Here is a 20,135-nt window from a genome sequence, read left to right as displayed (position 1 = left end):
CGTATACTAGATGAAGGGAAAGGCTGCAAATGTGGAGGGGAACATGTGCCTGAATTCTTGGAGAATGAGGTGGCAAGGGTAAGGGGTGTCCAGTCTCCTATCTGGAGGTGTTGAGAAAATTGGAAGGAACGAGTGGCGGGGAATAAGCAATGGTAGTAGAGCCACCAAGACCAGTGAAGGCTTCTCATCAACCAAGGGATAGTAAAATGCTACATGTTAAAAAGGTGAACTTAGTATTATTTATTGCAATGATCATAAACTGTACAGCACAAGCGAAGAAGAAGTCTAACAAAATTGGAGTCATTGGAGTCAGGGTGGTGAGGTCTGCCCAACGCATCACCGGGGTCAAACTACCTGCCCTCCAGGCCACCTACAGCACCCGATGTCACAGGAAGACCAAAACAATCATCAAGGACAACAACCACCCGTCTCAAGGCCATCAGACTGTTAAATAGCCATCACTAGCACATTAGAGGCTGCTGCCCTATATACATATACTTGAAATCACTGGCCACTTTAATAATTGGAATATTAGCCACTTTAATATTGTTTGACGTTTTGCATTACTCATCTTGTGTGTGTGCGTGTATACTGTATTCTATCCTATTCTACTGTATCTTAGTCTATGCCGCTCTGACATTGCTCGTCCAAATATTTCTATATTCTTAATTCCATTCCTTCCATTCCATTCCTTACTTTAGATTGTGGGTATTGTTAGATATTACTTGTTAGATTTGACTGCACTGTTGGAGCTAGAAACACAAGCATTTCGCTACATCTGCAATAACATCTGCTAAATGTGTATGTGACAAATTTAATTTGACCTATTTGATTTCGAGGTAATTTTACGAGTCAACTAGTGTTATAACTGGAAGTCTACAGGAACAATTAGCATGCTAGCTGTTCCTGTTCATCCAACTCTGGGGAAGTAAATAAATAGCCTCATTGCCAAAATCTCAAACTATCCTTTTAGTTTGGAAGAAATTTGTCATTGGGGCTAATTACAAGGGGAGCCTTTTTTTGTTGTTGTGGTTATTCTGTCAAATTCGTAGTTGGGACATTTTTAAATGGTCATTTTCCGGATGGAAAAACAGTTTGTCAACTTAAACGACCAAAACCAGATAGAAATAATTCAGAAACAATATTGAACTTAATATATTTTGAATAATACCATCTTTGAGAAGGAACAATCCAATGAAAGCTCCACGGTCAGGGCGAATCAGAAATACAAAAAACAGGCATTCAGGGCACATGCTTCTTGATTGTGTTATGCTTGAGCAGAGGAACACAGCATTAGCCATGGCAGAATGCATAGAATTGCAGGATATTATCTTTAAAACTGCAACATTTTCTCTGCTCAATGAGAAAATGTGTAGAATTGCAGAAAATGTGCTTCACAAAAGCAACATTTTCTACTTTACCCTTCTAGCTATATGGCTGTTCAAGTGTATACTTCCTGTTCCAATGAACTGTGGGGAGGTCAAAATATACAGTATGATGGGGATCCCTGGGTTGCCGGTTTGCCTGAGTGGGGGTCCTTGGGCACAAAGTTTGAAAACCCCTGTATAAAATGGTATAGGCTACTTTCAGTCATTCATTTCTTAGTCTCTCTTTCACTCCTCTCTCAAGAGGACCTGAGCCCTAGAAGCATGCCTCAGGACTACCTGGCCTGATGACTCCTGGCTGTCCACCTGGTCGTGCTGCTGCTCCAGTTTCAACTGTTCTGCTTGTGGCATAGCACTTTGTGACATCAGCTGACGTAAAAAGTGCTTTAGAAATATATTTTATTGATAAATGTTTCAGCGTTATCAATATCAATGAATATTTGATTAACATATTACTGTAAATAGTTTTGGATGCGATATTGAATTTGGGTTCAGATTTTGTGACTTAGTAAGTATTCTTACTCTTGAACTCCCCAAAATAAATCCTCTGGCATCAACCTCATGATCAACTCTAAACTTAGATGATATACTTACCTGGGTGAGTTTTAGTTGGAGTAATGTATGTGTGTGTGGAAGCTACATTGAAATGTTATTAACTTTTTGTATTACCAGTCACATTGCGACTAATGGAGAATGAGCAAATGATTACGTTAATATTCTCTTCTCCTGAGCAATGTAGCTTTCATCGGTTGCAATTTATGATCCCCTTTTCCTTATCAATGATTTCAATTTGCTGTCAAAATCACCTCCATTAAGGACATTTACTGGAAGACCCTGATCAGACACAAGACAATGACACAGTGGATGGGAAATCTATTAAGACTTAATTTCTTAATGTTTTTTTACAATACAATTTGAACATGGATCAGTCACATTTTGCCTGATTTAAGTTACATAAATCCATCAATGATTCAAATGGAAAACAGATTGTATTTTTGCCTTTGGGTTGTCCCCAAACTTTCTGGTTACACAGCTAGAATGAGATTAAGAAGGATTAGACAGTGAAGTCATCAAATTGAAGATTATCCAGGAAGTATATCGGCATTGGAAGCCAAATTGAACTCCCAATGAATGGAGCTGACCGAAACAATGGAAACAGTTGGCTCCGATACTTACGGGGCTCGTTCATTACATCTCCGTCTAATCCCTCTCTCTCATTTTTTATTTTTGAACCTTTATTTAACTAGTCAAGTTAGTTAAGTTAATATTCTCCTCACATAAATCAAGTGATATCAGAAGAGATTTAGGGGAAGAGCTTTCACTGATTCAGATGAACACCCACTTTCACAGTAATTGTCCTCTGTTACAAAATGTTGATTTATCACCATCTCTAATGTTCTTGGTATACCGTTTCCTTTTGTGAGTTGAAGGAGATGCATGAAATGTTTGCCTGTTTACAATGAATAATAATTTACCCTCCAATATCCCTGTGTTTTGGCTTTGTTGGTATACCCCAGGTTTTGTGGAGGGAAGACTGTTGGAAAAGCATTCCAGATGAAGCCGGTTGAGAGAATCCCAAGTGTGCAACCCTGTCAAGGCAAAGGAAGGCTACTTTTGAAGAATCTAAAATATATTTAATGTAAAACTTTTTTGGTTACATGATTCAATGTGTGTTATTTCATAGTTTTGATATCTTCACTGTTATTCTACAATGTTGAAAAATAGTACAAATAAATACCCTTGAGTCCAACCTTTTGAATGGTACTGTAGATTTGAGCAATAAGGCCTGAGGTGTAGTATATGGCCAATATACCACGGCTAAGGGCTGTTCTTATGTGCGACAGTGCCTGAACACAGCCCTTAGCCGTGGTATATTGGCCATAAATCAAACTCCCGAGGTGCCTTACTGCTATTATAAACTAATTACCAACATAGTTATAGCAGTAAAAATAAATGTTGTCATACGGTCTGATATACCATGGCTGTCAGCCAATCAGCTTTCAGGGCTTGAACCACCCAGTTTATCATTGATTTTTGACTACTGTAAATATGAGCACCCCACTGCTTTTTTTGTATGTGTAGACTAGCATCTTCTTTGGACGCCAGGTCCTGGTAAATTCTTAATGGACAACTGGAAAGAGTTGAACATTTTCTTTCTCTTCTGTTCATGCTGCTGGGTTGGGCAGTGAGGTAGTGTCAGATACTACAATAACTCAGGTCTGTGTGTAGAGTGCCTTCAGAAAGCATTCATACACCTCGACTTACTCCACTTTGTTACAGCCTGAATTCAAAATGGATGACGAAATAATTCTCACCCATCTACACATTTAATAATTTTTTTGCCAATGTATTGAAAATGCAATATAGAAATCTCATTTAGATAAGTATTCAAACCCCCGAGTCACATGTTAGAATCACCTTTGTCAGTGATTACAGCTGTGAACCTTTCTGGGTCTAACAGCACACCTGGACTGTACAAAACTTGCACATTAAATTCTTCAAGCTCTGTCAAGTTGCTTGTTGACCATTACTAGACAGCCATTTAAGTCTTGCCTTACTTTCGAGTTGATTTAAGCCAAAACTAAGCAACTGCAGTGTATTGCGTTTTAGGTTATTAAAATATGAAGACTGGTACTCGTGTTGTTTGCCCCAAACAAACCATGTATCCAAGACCTTCAAATGTTTTAATTTTTCTTGGTGTAGTATCATTTGTGGATTCAAATAAAGTATTTATTGTGTAAGGACATGTTTCATAATATTGAACAAAAGACCAAGTCTTGTCTTTATGCTGCTTAGATTAATTCAGACCAACCACCACAGTTCTTAGTGAAAATCAGACCAACCACCTCAGTTCAGAAAATCAACATTGTTTTGAAGAAATACTTTAGTACACAAAATGCAAAGTATTATGTCAGTGTTATTTGAAGAATAGTTTATTTTTGGGGTTAATGTTTAATTTCTCCATGCTTCCTCCTGACCGTGCATTGCTGCAGCACAAGAGGGGCCTCATGATTTTATTACACAAGTTATGCCTCATGAAATACACAATCAATGGGATTTACCAATTTTGAATTTACATAGATTTTACACTCAATTGAGACTTCAGAGGAGAGAAGACGGGAAAGAAATACAAATCCATCCAATGAAGAGGAAGATATCCAAGTAGTCTCTCTGGTCTTTGTTCCTCAGAGAAGATCTCCTGCAAGACAAAAACGGTCAGCCCCAGTGTTCTACTTCCCAGTCGTGTGTGTGTGTGTATTACCGTATGAATGCGTCCCTAACATTTAGCCACAGGTGTACGCCACTTCCAGGTACTTGTAGGTTCCAACACATGGATCTCCATACAGAGAGTTGGACGCCGGGACGTCACACTGGATCTTACCATTACACCTGTGTCAACGACAGGAACAGGTTAACACTACAGTCATGTTTCTACAGTCCAGGTTAACACTACAGTCATGTTTCTACAGTACAGGTTAACACTACAGTCATGCATTTGTAATAGTACATACTGCAGGTACAATACCTCACTGCCACCTTACTGGTGGTTATGGATTGGCTGAGGCAGTTGGTGTTGGCTAGTTGGTTAGCGGGCCGTTTAAAAGAACACACTAGCTGGTCACGGCGGCCATAGTTGGCACTGTAGATCTGGATCGTTCCTTCATCTGAAGGAGATAAGGAGGAGAGGTAAGACTGGATGTCTGGTGTGTTCTAGTGATGGTAATATAAACTATATATAATACTGCTCTACTATGCTATTATATAATATACACTGCTCAAAAAAATAAAGGGAACACTAAAATAACACATCCTAGATCTGAATGAATGAAATATTCTTATTAAATACCTTTTTCTTTACATAGTTGAATGTGCTAACAACAAAATCACAAAAATCATGAATGGAAATCACATTTATCAACCCATGGAGGTCTGGATTTGGAATCACACTCAAAAGTGGAAAACCACACTACAGGCTGATCCAACTTTGATGTAATGTCCTTAAAACAAGTCAAAATGAGGCTCAGTAGTGTGTGTGGCCTCCACGTGCCTGTTTGACCTCCCTACAACGCCTGGGCATGCTCCTGATGAGGTGGCGGATGGTCTCCTGAGGGATCTCCTCCCAGACCTGGACTAAAGCATCCGCCAACTCCTGGACAGTCTGTGGTGCATCAATGCCTTCCTCTTGCAGGCACTGCTGACACATCCCAGCCACATGAGGTCTAGCATTGTCTTGCATTAGGAGGAACCCAACCACACCAGCATATGGTCTCACAAGGGGTCTGAGGATCTCATCTCGGTACCTAATGGCAGTCAGGCTACCTCTGGCAAGCACATGGAGGGCTGTGCAGCCCCCCAAAGAAATGCCACCCCACACCATGACTGACCCACCGCCAAACCGGTCATGCTGGAGGATGTTGCAGGCAGCAGAACGTTCTCCACGGCGTCTCCAGATTCTGTCACGTGCTCAGTGTGAACCTGCTGTCATCTGTGAAGAGCACAGGGCGCCAGTGGCGAATTTGCCAATCTTGGTGTTCTCTGGCAAATGCCAAACGTCCTGCACGGTGTTGGGCTGTAAGCACAGACCCCACCTGTGGACGTCGGGCCCTCATACCACCCTCATGGAGTCTGTTTCTGACCATTTGAGCAGACACATGCACATTTGTGGCCTGCTGGAGGTCATTTTGCAGGGCTCTGGCAGTGCTCCTCCTGCTCCTCCATGCACAAAGGCGGAGGTAGCGTTCCTGCTGCTGGGTTGTTGCCCTCCTACTGCCTCCTCCATGTCTCCTGATGTACTGGCCTGTCTCCTGGTAGAGCCTCCATGCTCTGGACACTACGCTGACAGACACAGCAAACCTTCTTGCCACAGCTCGCATTGATGTCCCATCCTGGATGAGCTGCACTACCTGAGCCACTTGTGTGGGTTGTAGACTCAGTCTCATGCTACCACTAGAGTGAAAGCACCGCCAGCATTCAAAAGTGATCAAAACATCAGCCAGGAAGCATAGGAACTGAGAAGTGGTCTGTGGTCACCACCTGCAGAACCACTCCTTTATTGGGGGGTGTCTCGCTAATTGGCAATAATTTCCACCTGTTGTCTATTCCAACAGCATGTGACATTTGTCAATCAGTGTTGCTTCCTAAGTGGACAGTTTGATTTCACAGAAGTGTGATTGACTTGGAGTTACATTGTGATGTTTAAGTGATCCCTTTATTTTTTTGAGCAGTGTATATATAATCATTATATGAGAGGAGAATATATTGTATGAGGAGTGTTGACACGCTTACCACATTCTAGAACATTAGAGCCTTACCACATTCTAGTTGAACATCAGAGCCTTACCACATTCTAGTTGAACATCAGAGCCTTACCACATTCTAGTTGAACATCAGAGCCTTACCACATTCTAGTTGAACATCAGAGCCTTACCACATTCTAATAGAGCATTAGAGCCTTACCACATTCTAATAGAGCATCAGAGCCTTACCACATTCTAATAGAGCATCAGAGCCTTACCACATTCTAATAGAACATCAGAGCCTTACCACATTCTAGTTGAACATCAGAGCCTTACCACATTCTAGTTGAACATCAGAGCCTTACCACATTCTAGTTGAGCATCAGAGCCTTCACACGTGATGCTGCGTGCTGCCAAGACAAACAAACAGGAATTACACACCACACTGCCCACTGCTGGGCAGACATAAATAAAATACATACATTTTCATAGCAGACATTAGCCTGGTGTAGTATTTTGTATTAATATACATAGAAACAGACTGACTTGCTGGGCTGCAGGTGTAGGTGGTATCCAGGTATTTGTAGATTCCAACACAGGGGTCAGAAGTACGGAAGACTTCAGTGTTCACTTCACACACCTGTTTCCCATTGCACCTGGGGGATATCAGGAGGTAAGATGAGTTATGGCTGGGATTTAATCAAACGCGGTGTCAACAAGCATGCAGCGCTTGACATTTAAAGCACACATTTGCAGTGTTTACTGTGAACATCAGGAAAATTGGCTTTAAAAAGGCACATTGATACTGCAATGTGCTTTTCAACAACGTGCCCCTGAATCCCAGCCGGTCTTTATCAAATAAACACTGACTGAGTACCTCTGTGAGAGGACCTCCAGGGTGCCCGTCTGTGAACACTGTGTGTTGGTCAGCTGGTTGGCAGGTCGTCCTTCTCTGCAGGTGGTTCCGTCAGTCCTTCCATACAGAGCTCTCTCAATGAAGATCACTCCAGAATCTAGCAGGGCAAGAAAACTCAACATGTAAAGAAACAGACAGCACTATGGAGAGACCATCAGGATGGAATGTGTGTGTTCTTACCACAGATCAGGAACTGGACGTTTTCTCCATTGTCACAGGTGACCACTCTCGTCACTGAGTGAGAAACATAATTACCATAACGTTATAGATGTGGATGCGCGCACACACACAACCACCCACACACACAAACATAGACAACCACCCCACACACACAAACATAGACAACCACCCACACACACAAACATAAACAACCACCCACACAAACTGGTCGGGTTTAACTAAGAACTATGTACCTGCAGCTGGTAGTGTACAGCAAACTGCAGCCAGCACTGAAACACATCACACAGCTAGTTCAGCTTTTCTAACCTTGGTCAGTCTCATCGCAATTCTTTACAGAAGAGTAGTGTACAGCATATACAGTAAGTATATAAATAATGTACAGTATATAGTATGGTACTGCGTATAGACAGACATGGGACATCACCTAGTCCTCAGATAATACAGGATGCTGTATATTAGACCTGGGTCATACTGTTGATATTGGACTTCAATTACTTTCAATACAAACTGATATAGAAACATCTGGAAAATACTGGAATGTATATTTTAAACGCCCTCAAATACATATTTTGTTACAAGTCAGTCAGTATACTCACAGGTGAACGCAGTCAGTCTGACAAGGAGCATGATGCTGGGTACAGGTGTGGTAGTAGCTGGTTCAGTTGTAGTAGTAACACGTAAGATGTTACAGATGGTCACCTGGACAAATACACCTAACATTTATTGATACTTGCCAAGAACAGATCCTTGTTTGCAACGCATCAACCAGGAACACAAAGCACAGCAGATTAGCAGTCAACTCGGCAACACAGAACTAAAATCTCACGCCAGCTCAAACCACATGTACTGTGTGATGGTGCCGTCCTTCCGTTACGCAATCACCACAGCATGAAGCCCATTTTAGTTATCGTTGGGTTTTATTTTCTCTGGGTGTCAATCTACCTGTGAACATGTCACGTAATACAGTTTCAGTAAACAGTTTGGTTAATTCTCCACGGGAGACAATCTAATTAACCAGTGCTTAATTTTAGCCGGCTGGCACCTTCCTGTTTTAGACTATCGTTGGGAACCTTTTTAGCCAGATTCAGTACCTCTCCCAGAATTTCATTTTTTACAATGTAAAATGTAAAAACGAGAGATATGGTCTTTTGGCAGGAACATGTCAGACATCTCCAGTGAGAGTACTACTCATCATTGGGTGAGTCAGTGATACTGGTAACTATTTTCAGTGTCACTGACTTGCCGAATGATGCTACGTATAGTCTGAGACCAGGCTGCAATGCGATGATATGCATACAATGATTTATTACAAAAGTGATATTCCTTCATGCGTTCCGGTACCTCAGAATTCCCCAGGTCACCCCCTTCTCGCGCTCACTTTTTGTTCCGGCACCTACCAAGTTACCAATTAAGCACTGAATTTAACAAAGTTTTCATGCGCAGGTCTTCCCATATTCACATAGATGACTACACCATATGTGATTGAATCGCAAGACAGCGTTATATTGGTTTTTCATTTCAATAGTACAATCGCCAGTTACCATAGATTAACATAATTTACGCCATTTGCTAAGTCCTTTGTTGTTTCTTTATTGGACCAATTACACGTGTACACTTTGATTGTTTCAAGTTGTTTGTATTGTTTGCTTATCTCACCCTGAGCTGGCTTGTTTCTCCTGCATCTCTGAAAGGAGCTTGTTCAGGTATTAATGATTATATATCCTATGGCAGACGTCCCCAATTACATTCAGCCGTGGGACGATTTTGCTTTACGGGAATTCTATTAATGCCCCTGGCCTGCGCCCCGGGTGAACCCGGTAAGCGTTGATTGCCTCCGTTTTGAACTAGGCCGCCTCCCGGCATTGAGCTGGGTGCCCCAAATTTGGTCGGATGGAGAATTTTACACACCATGCTTACATCACTGGGTCCGTAATCAACCAATCAAACTTTATTGGTATGGTAATATTTACCTAATTTGTCAAATCCAAAAAGAGGGTTAGCAAGTTTAAGTTACATGAATCAATCAATGATTCAAATGGAAAACAGATTGTATTTTTGCCTTTGGGTTGTCCCCAAACTTTCTGGTTACACAGCTAGAATGAGATTAAGAAGGATTAGACAGTGAAGTCATCAAATTGAAGATTATCCAGGAAGTATATCGGCATTGGAAGCCAAATTGAACTCCCAATGAATGGAGCTGACCGAAACAATGGAAACAGTTGGCTCCGATACTTATGGGTCTCGTTCATGACATCTCCGTCTAATCCCTCTCTCTCATTTTTTATTTTTGAACCTTTATTTAACTAGTCAAGTCAGTTAAGTTAATATTCTCCTCACACAAATCAAGTGATATCAGAAGAGATTTAGGGGAAGAGCTTTCACTGATTCAGATGAACACCCACTTTCACAGTAATTGTCCTCTGTTACAAAATGTTGATTTATCACCATCTCTAATGTTCTTGGTATACCGTTTCCTTTTGTGAGTTGAAGGAGATGCATGAAATGTTTGCCTGTTTACATTGAATAATAATTTACCCTCCAATATCCCTGTGTTTTGGCTTTGTTGGTATACCCCAGGTTTTGTGGAGGGAAGACTGTTGGAAAAGCATTCCAGATGAAGCCGGTTGAGAGAATCCCAAGTGTGCAACCCTGTCAAGGCAAAGGAAGGCTACTTTTGAAGAATCTAAAATATATTTAATGTAAAACTTTTTTGGTTACATGATTCCATGTGTGTTATTTCATAGTTTTGATATCTTCACTATTATTCTACAATGTTGAAAATAGTACAAATAAATACCCTTGAGTAGATGTCCATCCTTTTGAATGGTACTGTAGATTTGAGCAATAAGGCCTGAGGTGTAGTATATGGCCAATATACCACGGCTAAGGGCTGTTCTTATGTGCGACAGTGCCTGAACACAGCCCTTAGCCGTGGTATATTGGCCATATATCACAAACTCCCGAGGTGCCTTACTGCTATTATAAACTAATTACCAACATAGTTATAGCAGTAAAAATAAATGTTGTCATACGGTCTGATATGCCATGGCTGTCAGCCAATCAGCTTTCAGGGCTCGAACCACCCAGTTTATCATTGATTTTTGACTACTGTAAATATGAGCACCCCACTGCTTTTTTGTATGTGTAGACTAGCATCTTCTTTGGACGCCAGGTCCTGGTAAATTCTTAATGGACAACTGGAAAGAGTTGGACATTTTCTTTCTCTTCTGTTCATGCTGCTGGGTTGGACAGTGAGGTAGTGTCAGATACTACAATAACTCAGGTCTGTGTGTAGAGTGCCTTCAGAAAGCATTCATACACCTCGACTTACTCCACTTTGTGTTACAGCCTGAATTCAAAATGGATGACGAAATAATTCTCACCCATCTACACATTTAATACATTTTTTGCAAATGTATTGAAAATGCAATATAGAAATCTCATTTAGATAAGTATTCAAACCCCCGAGTCACATGTTAGAATCACCTTTGTCAGTGATTACAGCTGTGAACCTTTCTGGGTCTAACAGCACACCTGGACTGTACAAAACTTGCACATTAAATTCTTCAAGCTCTGTCAAGTTGCTTGTTGACCATTACTAGACAGCCATTTAAGTCTTGCCTTACTTTCGAGTTGATTTAAGCCAAAACTAAGCAGCTGCAGTGTATATTGCGTTTTAGGTTATTAAAATATGAAGACTGGTACTCGTGTTGTTTGCCCCAAACAAACCATGTATCCAAGACCTTCAAATGTTTTAATCCTTCTTGGTGTAATATCATTTGTGGATTCAAATAAAGTATTTAGTGTGTAAGGACATGTTTCATAATATTGAACAAAAGACCAAGTCTTGTCTTTATGCTGCTTAGTTTAATTCAGACCAACCACCACAGTTCTTAGTGAAAATCAGACCAACCACCTCAGTTATATCTACCTATATCTATCCTACCATGCCTTTCTAAGGTCTTCGAAAGCCAAGTCAACAAACAGATTACCGACCATTTCGAATCTCACCATACCTTCTCTGCTATGCAATCTGGTTTCAGAGCTGGTCATGGGTGCACCTCAGCCACGCTCAAGGTCCTAAATGATATCTTAACCGCCATCGATAAGAAACATTACTGTGCAGCCGTATTCATTGTTCTGGCCAAGGCTTTCGACTCTGTCAATCACCACATCCTCATCGGCAGACTCAACAGCCTTGGTTTCTCAAATGATTGCCTCGCCTGGTGCACCAACTACTTCTCTGATAGAGTTCAGTGTGTCAAATCGGAGGGTCTGTTGTCCGGACCTCTGGCAGTCTCTATGGGGGTGCCACAGGGTTCAATTCTTGGACCGACTCTCTTCTCTGTATACATCAATGAGGTCGCTCTTGCTGCTGGTGAGTCTCTGATCCACCTCTACGCAGACGACACCATTCTGTATACTTCCGGCCCTTCTTTGGACACTGTGTTAACAACCCTCCAGGCAAGCTTCAATGCCATACAACTCTCCTTCCGTGGCCTCCAATTGCTCTTAAATACAAGTAAAACTAAATGCATGCTCTTCAACCGATCGCTACCTGCACCTACCCGCCTGTCCAACATCACTACTCTGGACGGCTCTGACTTAGAATACGTGGACAACTACTTAGGTGTCTGGTTAGACTGTAAACTCTCCTTCCAGACCCATATCAAACATCTCCAATCCAAAGTTAAATCTAGAATTGGCTTCCTATTTCGCAACAAAGCATCCTTCACTCATGCTGCCAAACATACCCTTGTAAAACTGACCATCCTACCAATCCGACTTTGGCGATGTCATTTACAAAATAGCCTCCAATACCCTACTCAACAAATTGGATGCAGTCTATCACAGTGCAATCCGTTTTGTCACCAAAGCCCCATATACTACCCACCATTGCGACCTGTACGCTCTTGTTGGCTGGCCCTCGCTTCATACTCGTCGCCAAACCCACTGGCTCCATGTCATCTACAAGACCCTGCTAGGTAAAGTCCCCCCTTATCTCAGCTCGCTGGTCACCATAGCATCTCCCACCTGTAGCACACGCTCCAGCAGGTATATCTCTCTAGTCACCCCCAAAACCAATTCTTTCTTTGGCCGCCTCTCTTTCCAGTTCTCTGCTACCAATGACTGGAACGAACTACAAAAATCTCTGAAACTGGAAACACTTATCTCCCTCACTAGCTTTAAGCACCAACTGTCAGAGCAGCTCACAGATTACTGCACCTGTACATAGCCCACCTATAATTTAGCCCAAACAACTACCTCTTTCCCAACTATATTTTATTTATTTAGCTCCTTTGCACCCCATTATTTTTATTTCTACTTTGCACATTCTTCCATTGCAAAACTACCATTCCAGTGTTTTACTTGCTATATTGTATTTACCTTGCCACCATGGCCTTCTTTGCCTTTACCTCCCTTCTCACCTCATTTGCTCACATTGTATATGGACTTGTTTATACTGCATTATTGACTGTATGTTTGTTTTACTCCATGTGTAACTCTGTGTCGTTGTATCTGTCGAACTGCTTTGCTTTATCTTGGCCAGGTCGCAATTGTAAATGAGAACTTGTTCTCAACTAGCCTACCTGGTTAAATAAAGGTAAAATATTTTTTATTTTTTTTTAAGTTCAGAAAATCAACATTGTTTTGAATAAATACTTTAGTACACAAAATGCAAAGTATTATGTCAGTGTTATTTGAAGAATAGTTTATTTTTGGGGTTAATGTTTAATTTCTCCATGCTTCCTCCTGACCGTGCATTGCTGCAGCACAAGAGGGGCCTCATTATGATTTTATTACACAAGTTATGCCTCATGAAATACACAATGAGATTTACCAATTTTGAATTTACATAGATTTTACACTCAATTGAGACTTCAGAGGAGAGAAGACGGGAAAGAAATACAAATCCATCCAATGAAGAGGAAGATATCCAAGTAGTCTCTCTGGTCTTTGTTCCTCAGAGAAGATCTCCTGCAAGACAAAAACGGTCAGCCCCAGTGTTCTACTTCCCAGTCGTGTGTGTGTGTGTGTGTATTACCGTATGCATGCGTCCCTAACATTTAGCCACAGGTGTACGCCACTTCTAGGTACTTGTAGGTTCCAACACATGGATCTCCATACAGAGAGTTGGACGCCGGGACGTCACACTGGATCTTACCATTACACCTGTGTCAACGACAGGAACAGGTTAACACTACAGTCATGTTTCTACAGTCCAGGTTAACACTACAGTCATGCATTTGTAATAGTACATACTGCAGGTACAATACCTCTCTGCCACCTTACTGGTGGTTATGGATTGGCTGAGGCAGTTGGTGTTGGCTAGTTGGTTAGCGGGCCGTTTAAAGGAACACACTAGCTGGTCACGGCGGCCATAGTTGGCACTGTAGATCTGGATCGTTCCTTCATCTGAGGGAGATGAGGAGGAGAGGTAAGACTGGATGTCTTTGGTGTGTTCTAGTGATGATAATATAAACTATATATAATACTGCTCTACTATGCTATTATATAATATACACTGCTCAAAAAAATAAAGGGAACACTAAAATAACACATCTTAGATCTGAATGAATGAAATATTCTTATTAAATACCTTTTTCTTTACATAGTTGAATGTGCTAACAACAAAATCATGAATGGAAATCACATTTATCAACCCATGGAGTTCTGGATTTGGAATCACACTCAAAAGTGGAAAACCACACTACAGGCTGATCCAACTTTGATGTAATGTCCTTTAGTCAAAATGGAGGCTCAGTAGTGTGTGTGGCCTCCACGTGCCTGTTTGACCTCCCTACAACACCTGGGCATGCTCCTGATGAGGTGGCGGATGGTCTCCTGAGGGATCTCCTCCCAGACCTGGACTAATGCATCCGCCAACTCCTGGACAGTCTGTGGTGCAACGTGGCGTTTGTGGATGGAGCGAGACATGATGTCCCAGATGTGCTCAATTGGATTCAGGTCTGGGGAACGGGCGGGCCAGTCCATAGCATCAATGCCTTCCTCTTGCAGGCACTGCTGACACATCCCAGCCACATGAGGTCTAGCATTGCCTTGCATTAGGAGGAACCCAGGGCCAACCACACCAGCATATGGTCTCACAAGGGGTCTGAGGATCTCATCTCGGTACCTAATGGCAGTCCGGCTACCTCTGGCAAGCACATGGAGGGCTGTGCAGCCCCCCAAAGAAATGCCACCCCACACCATGACTGACCCACCGCCAAACCGGTCATGCTGGAGGATGTTGCAGGCAGCAGAACGTTCTCCACGGCGTCTCCAGATTCTGTCACGTGCTCAGTGTGAACCTGCTGTCATCTGTGAAGAGCACAGGGCGCCAGTGGCGAATTTGCCAATCTTGGTGTTCTCTGGCAAATGCCAAAACGTCCTGCACGGTGTTGGGCTGTAAGCACAGACCCCACCTGTGGACGTCGGGCCCTCATACCACCCTCATGGAGTCTGTTTCTGACCATTTGAGCAGACACATGCACATTTGTGGCCTGATGGAGGTCATTTTGCAGGGCTCTGGCAGTGCTTCTCCTGCTCCTCCTTGCACAAAGGCGGAGGTAGCGGTCCTGCTGCTGGGTTGTTGCCCTCCTACGGCCTCCTCCATGTCTCCTGATGTACTGGCCTGTCTCCTGGTAGTGCCTCCATTCTCTGGACACTACGCTGACAAACACAGCAAACCTTCTTGCCACAGCTCACATTGATGTCCCATCCTGGATGAGCTGCACTACCTGAGCCACTTGTGTGGGTTGTAGACTCAGTCTCATGCTACCACTAGAGTGAAAGCACCACCAGCATTCAAGTGATCAAAACATCAGCCAGGAAGCATAGGAACTGAGAAGTGGTCTGTGGTCACCACCTGCAGAACCACTCCTTTATTGGGGGTGTCTTGCTAATTGGCAATAATTTCCACCTGTTGTCTATTCCAACAGCATGTGACATTTGTCAATCAGTGTTGCTTCCTAAGTGGACAGTTTGATTTCACAGAAGTGTGATTGACTTGGAGTTACATTGTGATGTTTAAGTGATCCCTTTATTTTTTTGAGCAAAGTATATATAGTCATCATATGAGAGGAGAATATATTGTATAGGAGAGTGTTGACACGCTTACCACATTCTAGAACATTAGAGCCTTACCACATTCTAGTAGAGCATCAGAGCCTTACCACATTCTAGTTGAACATCAGAGCCTTACCACATTCTAGTTGAACATCAGAGCCTTACCACATTCTAGTTGAACATCAGAGCCTTACCACATTCTAGTTGAACATCAGAGCCTTACCACATTCTAGTTGAACATCAGAGCCTTACCACATTCTAGTTGAACATCAGAGCCTTACCACATTCTAGTTGAACATCAGAGCCTTCACACGTGATGCTGCGTGCTGCCAAGACAAACAAACAGGAATTACACACCACACTGGCCACTGCTGGGCAGACATAAATAAAATACATACATTTTCATAGCAGACATTAGCCTGGTGTAGTATTTTGTATTATTATACATAGAAACAGACTGACTTGCTGGGCTGCAGGTGTAGGTGGTATCCAGGTATTTGTAGATTCCAACACAGGGGTCAGAAGTACGGAAGACTTCAGTGTTCACTTCACACACCTGTTTCCCATTGCACCTGGGGGATATCAGGAGGTAAGATGAGTTATGGCTGGGATTTAATCAAACGCGGTGTCAACAAGCATGCAGCGCTTGACATTTAAAGCACACATTTGCAGTGTTTACTGTGAACATCAGGAAAATTGGCTTTAAAAAGGCACATTGATACTGCAATGTGCTTTTCAACAACGTGCCCCTGAATCCCAGCCGGTCTTTATCAAATAAACACTGACTGAGTACCTCTGTGAGAGGACCTCCAGGGTGCCCGTCTGTGAACACTGTGTGTTGGTCAGCTGGTTGGCAGGTCGTCCTTCTCTGCAGGTGGTTCCGTCAGTCCTTCCATACAGAGCTCTCTCAATGAAGATCACTCCAGAATCTAGCAGGGCAAGAAAACTCAACATGTAAAGAAACAGACAGCACTATGGAGAGACCATCAGGATGGAATGTGTGTGTTCTTACCACAGATCAGGAACTGGACGTTTTCTCCATTGTCACAGGTGACCACTCTCGTCACTGAGTGAGAAACATAATTACCATAACGTTATAGATGTGGATGCGCGCACACACACAACCACCCACACACACAAACATAGACAACCACCCCACACACACAAACATAGACAACCACCCACACACACAAACATAAACAACCACCCACACAAACTGGTCGGGTTTAACTAAGAACTATGTACCTGCAGCTGGTAGTGTACAGCAAACTGCAGCCAGCACTGAAACACATCACACAGCTAGTTCAGCTTTTCTAACCTTGGTCAGTCTCATCGCAATTCTTTACAGAAGAGTAGTGTACAGCATATACAGTAAGTATATAAATAATGTACAGTATATAGTATGGTACTGCGTATAGACAGACATGGGACATCACCTAGTCCTCAGATAATACAGGATGCTGTATATTAGACCTGGGTCATACTGTTGATATTGGACTTCAATTACTTTCAATACAAACTGATATAGAAACATCTGGAAAATACTGGAATGTATATTTTAAACACCGTCAAATACATATTTTGTTACAAGTCAGTCAGTATACTCACAGGTGAACGCAGTCAGTCTGACAAGGAGCATGATGCTGGGTACAGGTGTGGTAGTAGCTGGTTCAGTTGTAGTAGTAACACGTAAGATGTTACAGATGGTCACCTGGACAAATACACCTAACATTTATTGATACATCTCCAGTGAGAGTACTACTCATCATTGGGTGAGTCAGTGATACTGGTAACTATTTCCAGTGTCACTGACTTGCCGAATGATGCGCTGTACTCTCGCCGGGGATGTCCGACATGTTGTGCCAAAACACCATCTCTAGACTAACTTCGTCCTCATATTGTAGCCTACGATATATGTGTCTCCACACACCTAGGCCAAGGCTATTGATGGATTCAAAACAAGGTGGTTTTTATTGAGCTCAGTCAGTTTGTCAGTGTCAAAGTAGCCTGTCATTGCGATCATTTATGCACTATTAAAGATTCTGCCAAAGTCAGTCATGTCAAATTATGCAGAATTGCATTCAATGTATTTATATAAAAGGCCACATTTTTCCCAGACCCTAGGCTACAAAAAAAGTTCCCGTGTGTGTAGTTCTACTCTATGCCACTATACACACACACAATCTGTTCTCAGAACATTTTGTATTATTATATAATTAAATCCATAACACTCCATTTAGTATGATAAGTCACATTTCATACGGTATGTATTAATTTGAGAACATCCAACCATTTTGTATGAAACATTACAAATTAAAATTCATATTATGTTACAAATTTGCAAAAGTAATAAAATGTTACAATTCTAGGTAGGAGGTAGGCAGCTAACGTCATATAGCTTGATAACGTTAGCTTAGCCTAGGGGTTACGTTTAGGAGCTAAGGGGTTAAGGTTAGCTAAAAGGGTTAAGGGATGCGTTAGCTAACATGCTAAGTAGTTGCAAAGTAGCTAAAAAGTAGCCAGTAGTTGAAAAATTTTATTAGCTAAAGTGTCAATGTTGTTTCAAACTCGTCACCTTTGGGTTGCTAGAAATTTGCCTTATACACCCACCCTGACCAACCACCATGCTTACGTTTTTGTCTTAATAAGTAACCATACTGAATCATGCTAAACTGAGAGTTCTGGGTGTACTTTTACTACGTATAGTCTGAGACCAGGCTGCAATGCGTTGATATGCATACAATGATTTATTACAAAAGTGATATTCCTTCATGCGTTCCGGTACCGCAGAGTTTCCCAGGTCACCCCCTCTTCTCGCGATCACTTTTTGTTCCGGCACCCACCAAGTTACCAATTAAGCACTGAATTTAACAAAGTTTTCATGCGCAGGTCTTCCCATATTCACATAGATGACTACACCATATGTGATTGAATCGCAAGACAGCGTTATATTGGTTTTTCATTTCAATAGTACAATCGCCAGTTACCATAGATTAACATAATTTACGCCATTTGCTATGTCCTTTGTTGTTTCTTTATTGGACCAATTACACGTGTACACTTTGATTGTTTCAAGTTGTTTGTATTGTTTGCTTATCTCACCCTGAGCTGGCTTGTTTCTCCTGCGTCTCTGAAAGAAGCTTGTTCAGGTATTAATGATTATATATCCTATGGCAGACGTCCCCAATTACATTCAGCCGTGGGACGATTTTGCTTTACGGGAATTCTATTAATGCCCCTGGCCTGCGCCCCGGGTGAACCCGGTAAGCGTTGATTGCCTCCGTTTTGAACTAGGCCGCCTCCCGGCATTGAGCTGGGTGCCCCAAATTTGGTCGGATGGAGAATTGTACACACCATGCTTACATCACTGGGCCCGTAATCAACCAATCAAACTTTATTGGTATGGTAATATTTACCTAATTTGTCAAATCCTAAAAGAGGGTTAGCAACCTTTTGTTGTTCAATGAAATGGGAGAATTACTGTCAGAAGATGGAGGAAACTGGGGTTTTGTTTGACACTACTAGTGAGTCGAGTGAAGCTAATAGTACAGAAAGTGAGAATGAGTGGGTTACAGTGGCGAAGAAAAAGGTAAACAATAAAAGTAAAGCTATGTTGGAAAATAGGGAACCACTAGACTCGTTTTTGGTCCTAGTCAGGGTTTTGGATGAATGCTACTTGGAAAATCCGTTCAATGTCTCCAGGAAAATCTGGAATGTGTTGGAAGAAAGTGTGGAGTCGGTGAGTCACAAGAAGTGGTCTTCTTTTTGTTTATGTCTGCGGAGCAGAAGAAGTGTGTGTTAAGCAGTGGCGACCCGTCATTCAGGGCAGGTGGGGCTCTGAGACCAACATTTTTAGCAACAAATGTATAAATATTTTTTTGGGGGGGCTTGCCTGTTTTGCATGTTATTTTGGCATTAATACGTGTCACATGTCAGTTTGAAACAATGTAAAAATATATATATTGAGTTAATAAAGCTGCATACAAACATGGGCTGTGGTTCAAACTCAAAGTAGACAGCCCTCGGCTCTTGGGGGAATCCCCGCTGCTTTGTTTGTCTTTGGTCCAAATGATTAGCCAAGCAAGGGACGTTTGCTACGCTAGCCCCTCAGCCCTCGTTTTTTAATGGAGTTTGCAACGCTAGCCCCTCAGCCCTCGTTTTTTAATGGAGTTTGCAACGCTAGCCCCTCAGCCCTCGTTTTTTAATGGAGTTTGCGAGTGTACAATTATGTTCACTTCGGAGCCTGAAAAGCCCCATAATTCAATTTGTAAACTGAACCTAAACTTAAGCCTGAACTTAACCTCAACGTCAATATGGAGTCAACATACAAGTGTAAGTAAAAACTAA

The 20,135-nt window shown here is 42.1% G+C and overlaps 2 protein-coding genes across 2 annotated transcripts; both read right to left on the bottom strand.

Annotated features, from left to right (window-relative positions):
• Positions 1 to 4,305: 4,305 nt before the first annotated feature.
• On the bottom strand, positions 4,306 to 9,453 carry LOC110517769 (L-rhamnose-binding lectin CSL2). The gene is made up of 10 exons (XM_036940762.2): positions 9,375 to 9,453; positions 8,315 to 8,417; positions 7,952 to 7,987; positions 7,719 to 7,772; positions 7,500 to 7,635; positions 7,169 to 7,278; positions 6,988 to 7,032; positions 4,912 to 5,050; positions 4,648 to 4,775; positions 4,306 to 4,584 (listed from the first exon to the last, which is right to left on the bottom strand). The coding sequence occupies exons 2-9, from the start codon at positions 8,343 to 8,345 to the stop codon at positions 4,670 to 4,672; spliced, it is 657 nt and encodes a 218-aa protein (XP_036796657.1). The 5' UTR covers positions 8,346 to 8,417; positions 9,375 to 9,453; the 3' UTR covers positions 4,306 to 4,584; positions 4,648 to 4,669.
• A 3,969-nt stretch (positions 9,454 to 13,422) lies between these two features.
• LOC110508936 (L-rhamnose-binding lectin CSL2) lies at positions 13,423 to 18,980 on the bottom strand. Its single transcript, XM_036940769.2, has 10 exons — positions 18,891 to 18,980; positions 17,397 to 17,499; positions 17,034 to 17,069; positions 16,801 to 16,854; positions 16,582 to 16,717; positions 16,251 to 16,360; positions 16,070 to 16,114; positions 13,997 to 14,135; positions 13,765 to 13,892; positions 13,423 to 13,697 (listed from the first exon to the last, which is right to left on the bottom strand). Exons 2-9 carry the CDS (start codon positions 17,425 to 17,427, stop codon positions 13,787 to 13,789), a joined length of 657 nt encoding a protein of 218 aa, XP_036796664.1. The 5' UTR covers positions 17,428 to 17,499; positions 18,891 to 18,980; the 3' UTR covers positions 13,423 to 13,697; positions 13,765 to 13,786.
• Positions 18,981 to 20,135: the final 1,155 nt, after the last annotated feature.

The sequence above is a fragment of the Oncorhynchus mykiss genome, chromosome 2 (genome assembly GCF_057628025.1).
Source record: "Oncorhynchus mykiss isolate SJ-2025 chromosome 2, ASM5762802v1, whole genome shotgun sequence".
NCBI lineage: Eukaryota > Metazoa > Chordata > Actinopteri > Salmoniformes > Salmonidae > Oncorhynchus > Oncorhynchus mykiss.
The sequence above is the reverse complement of the archived record's forward strand: the minus strand, read 5'-3'. Positions and strand labels throughout refer to the sequence as shown.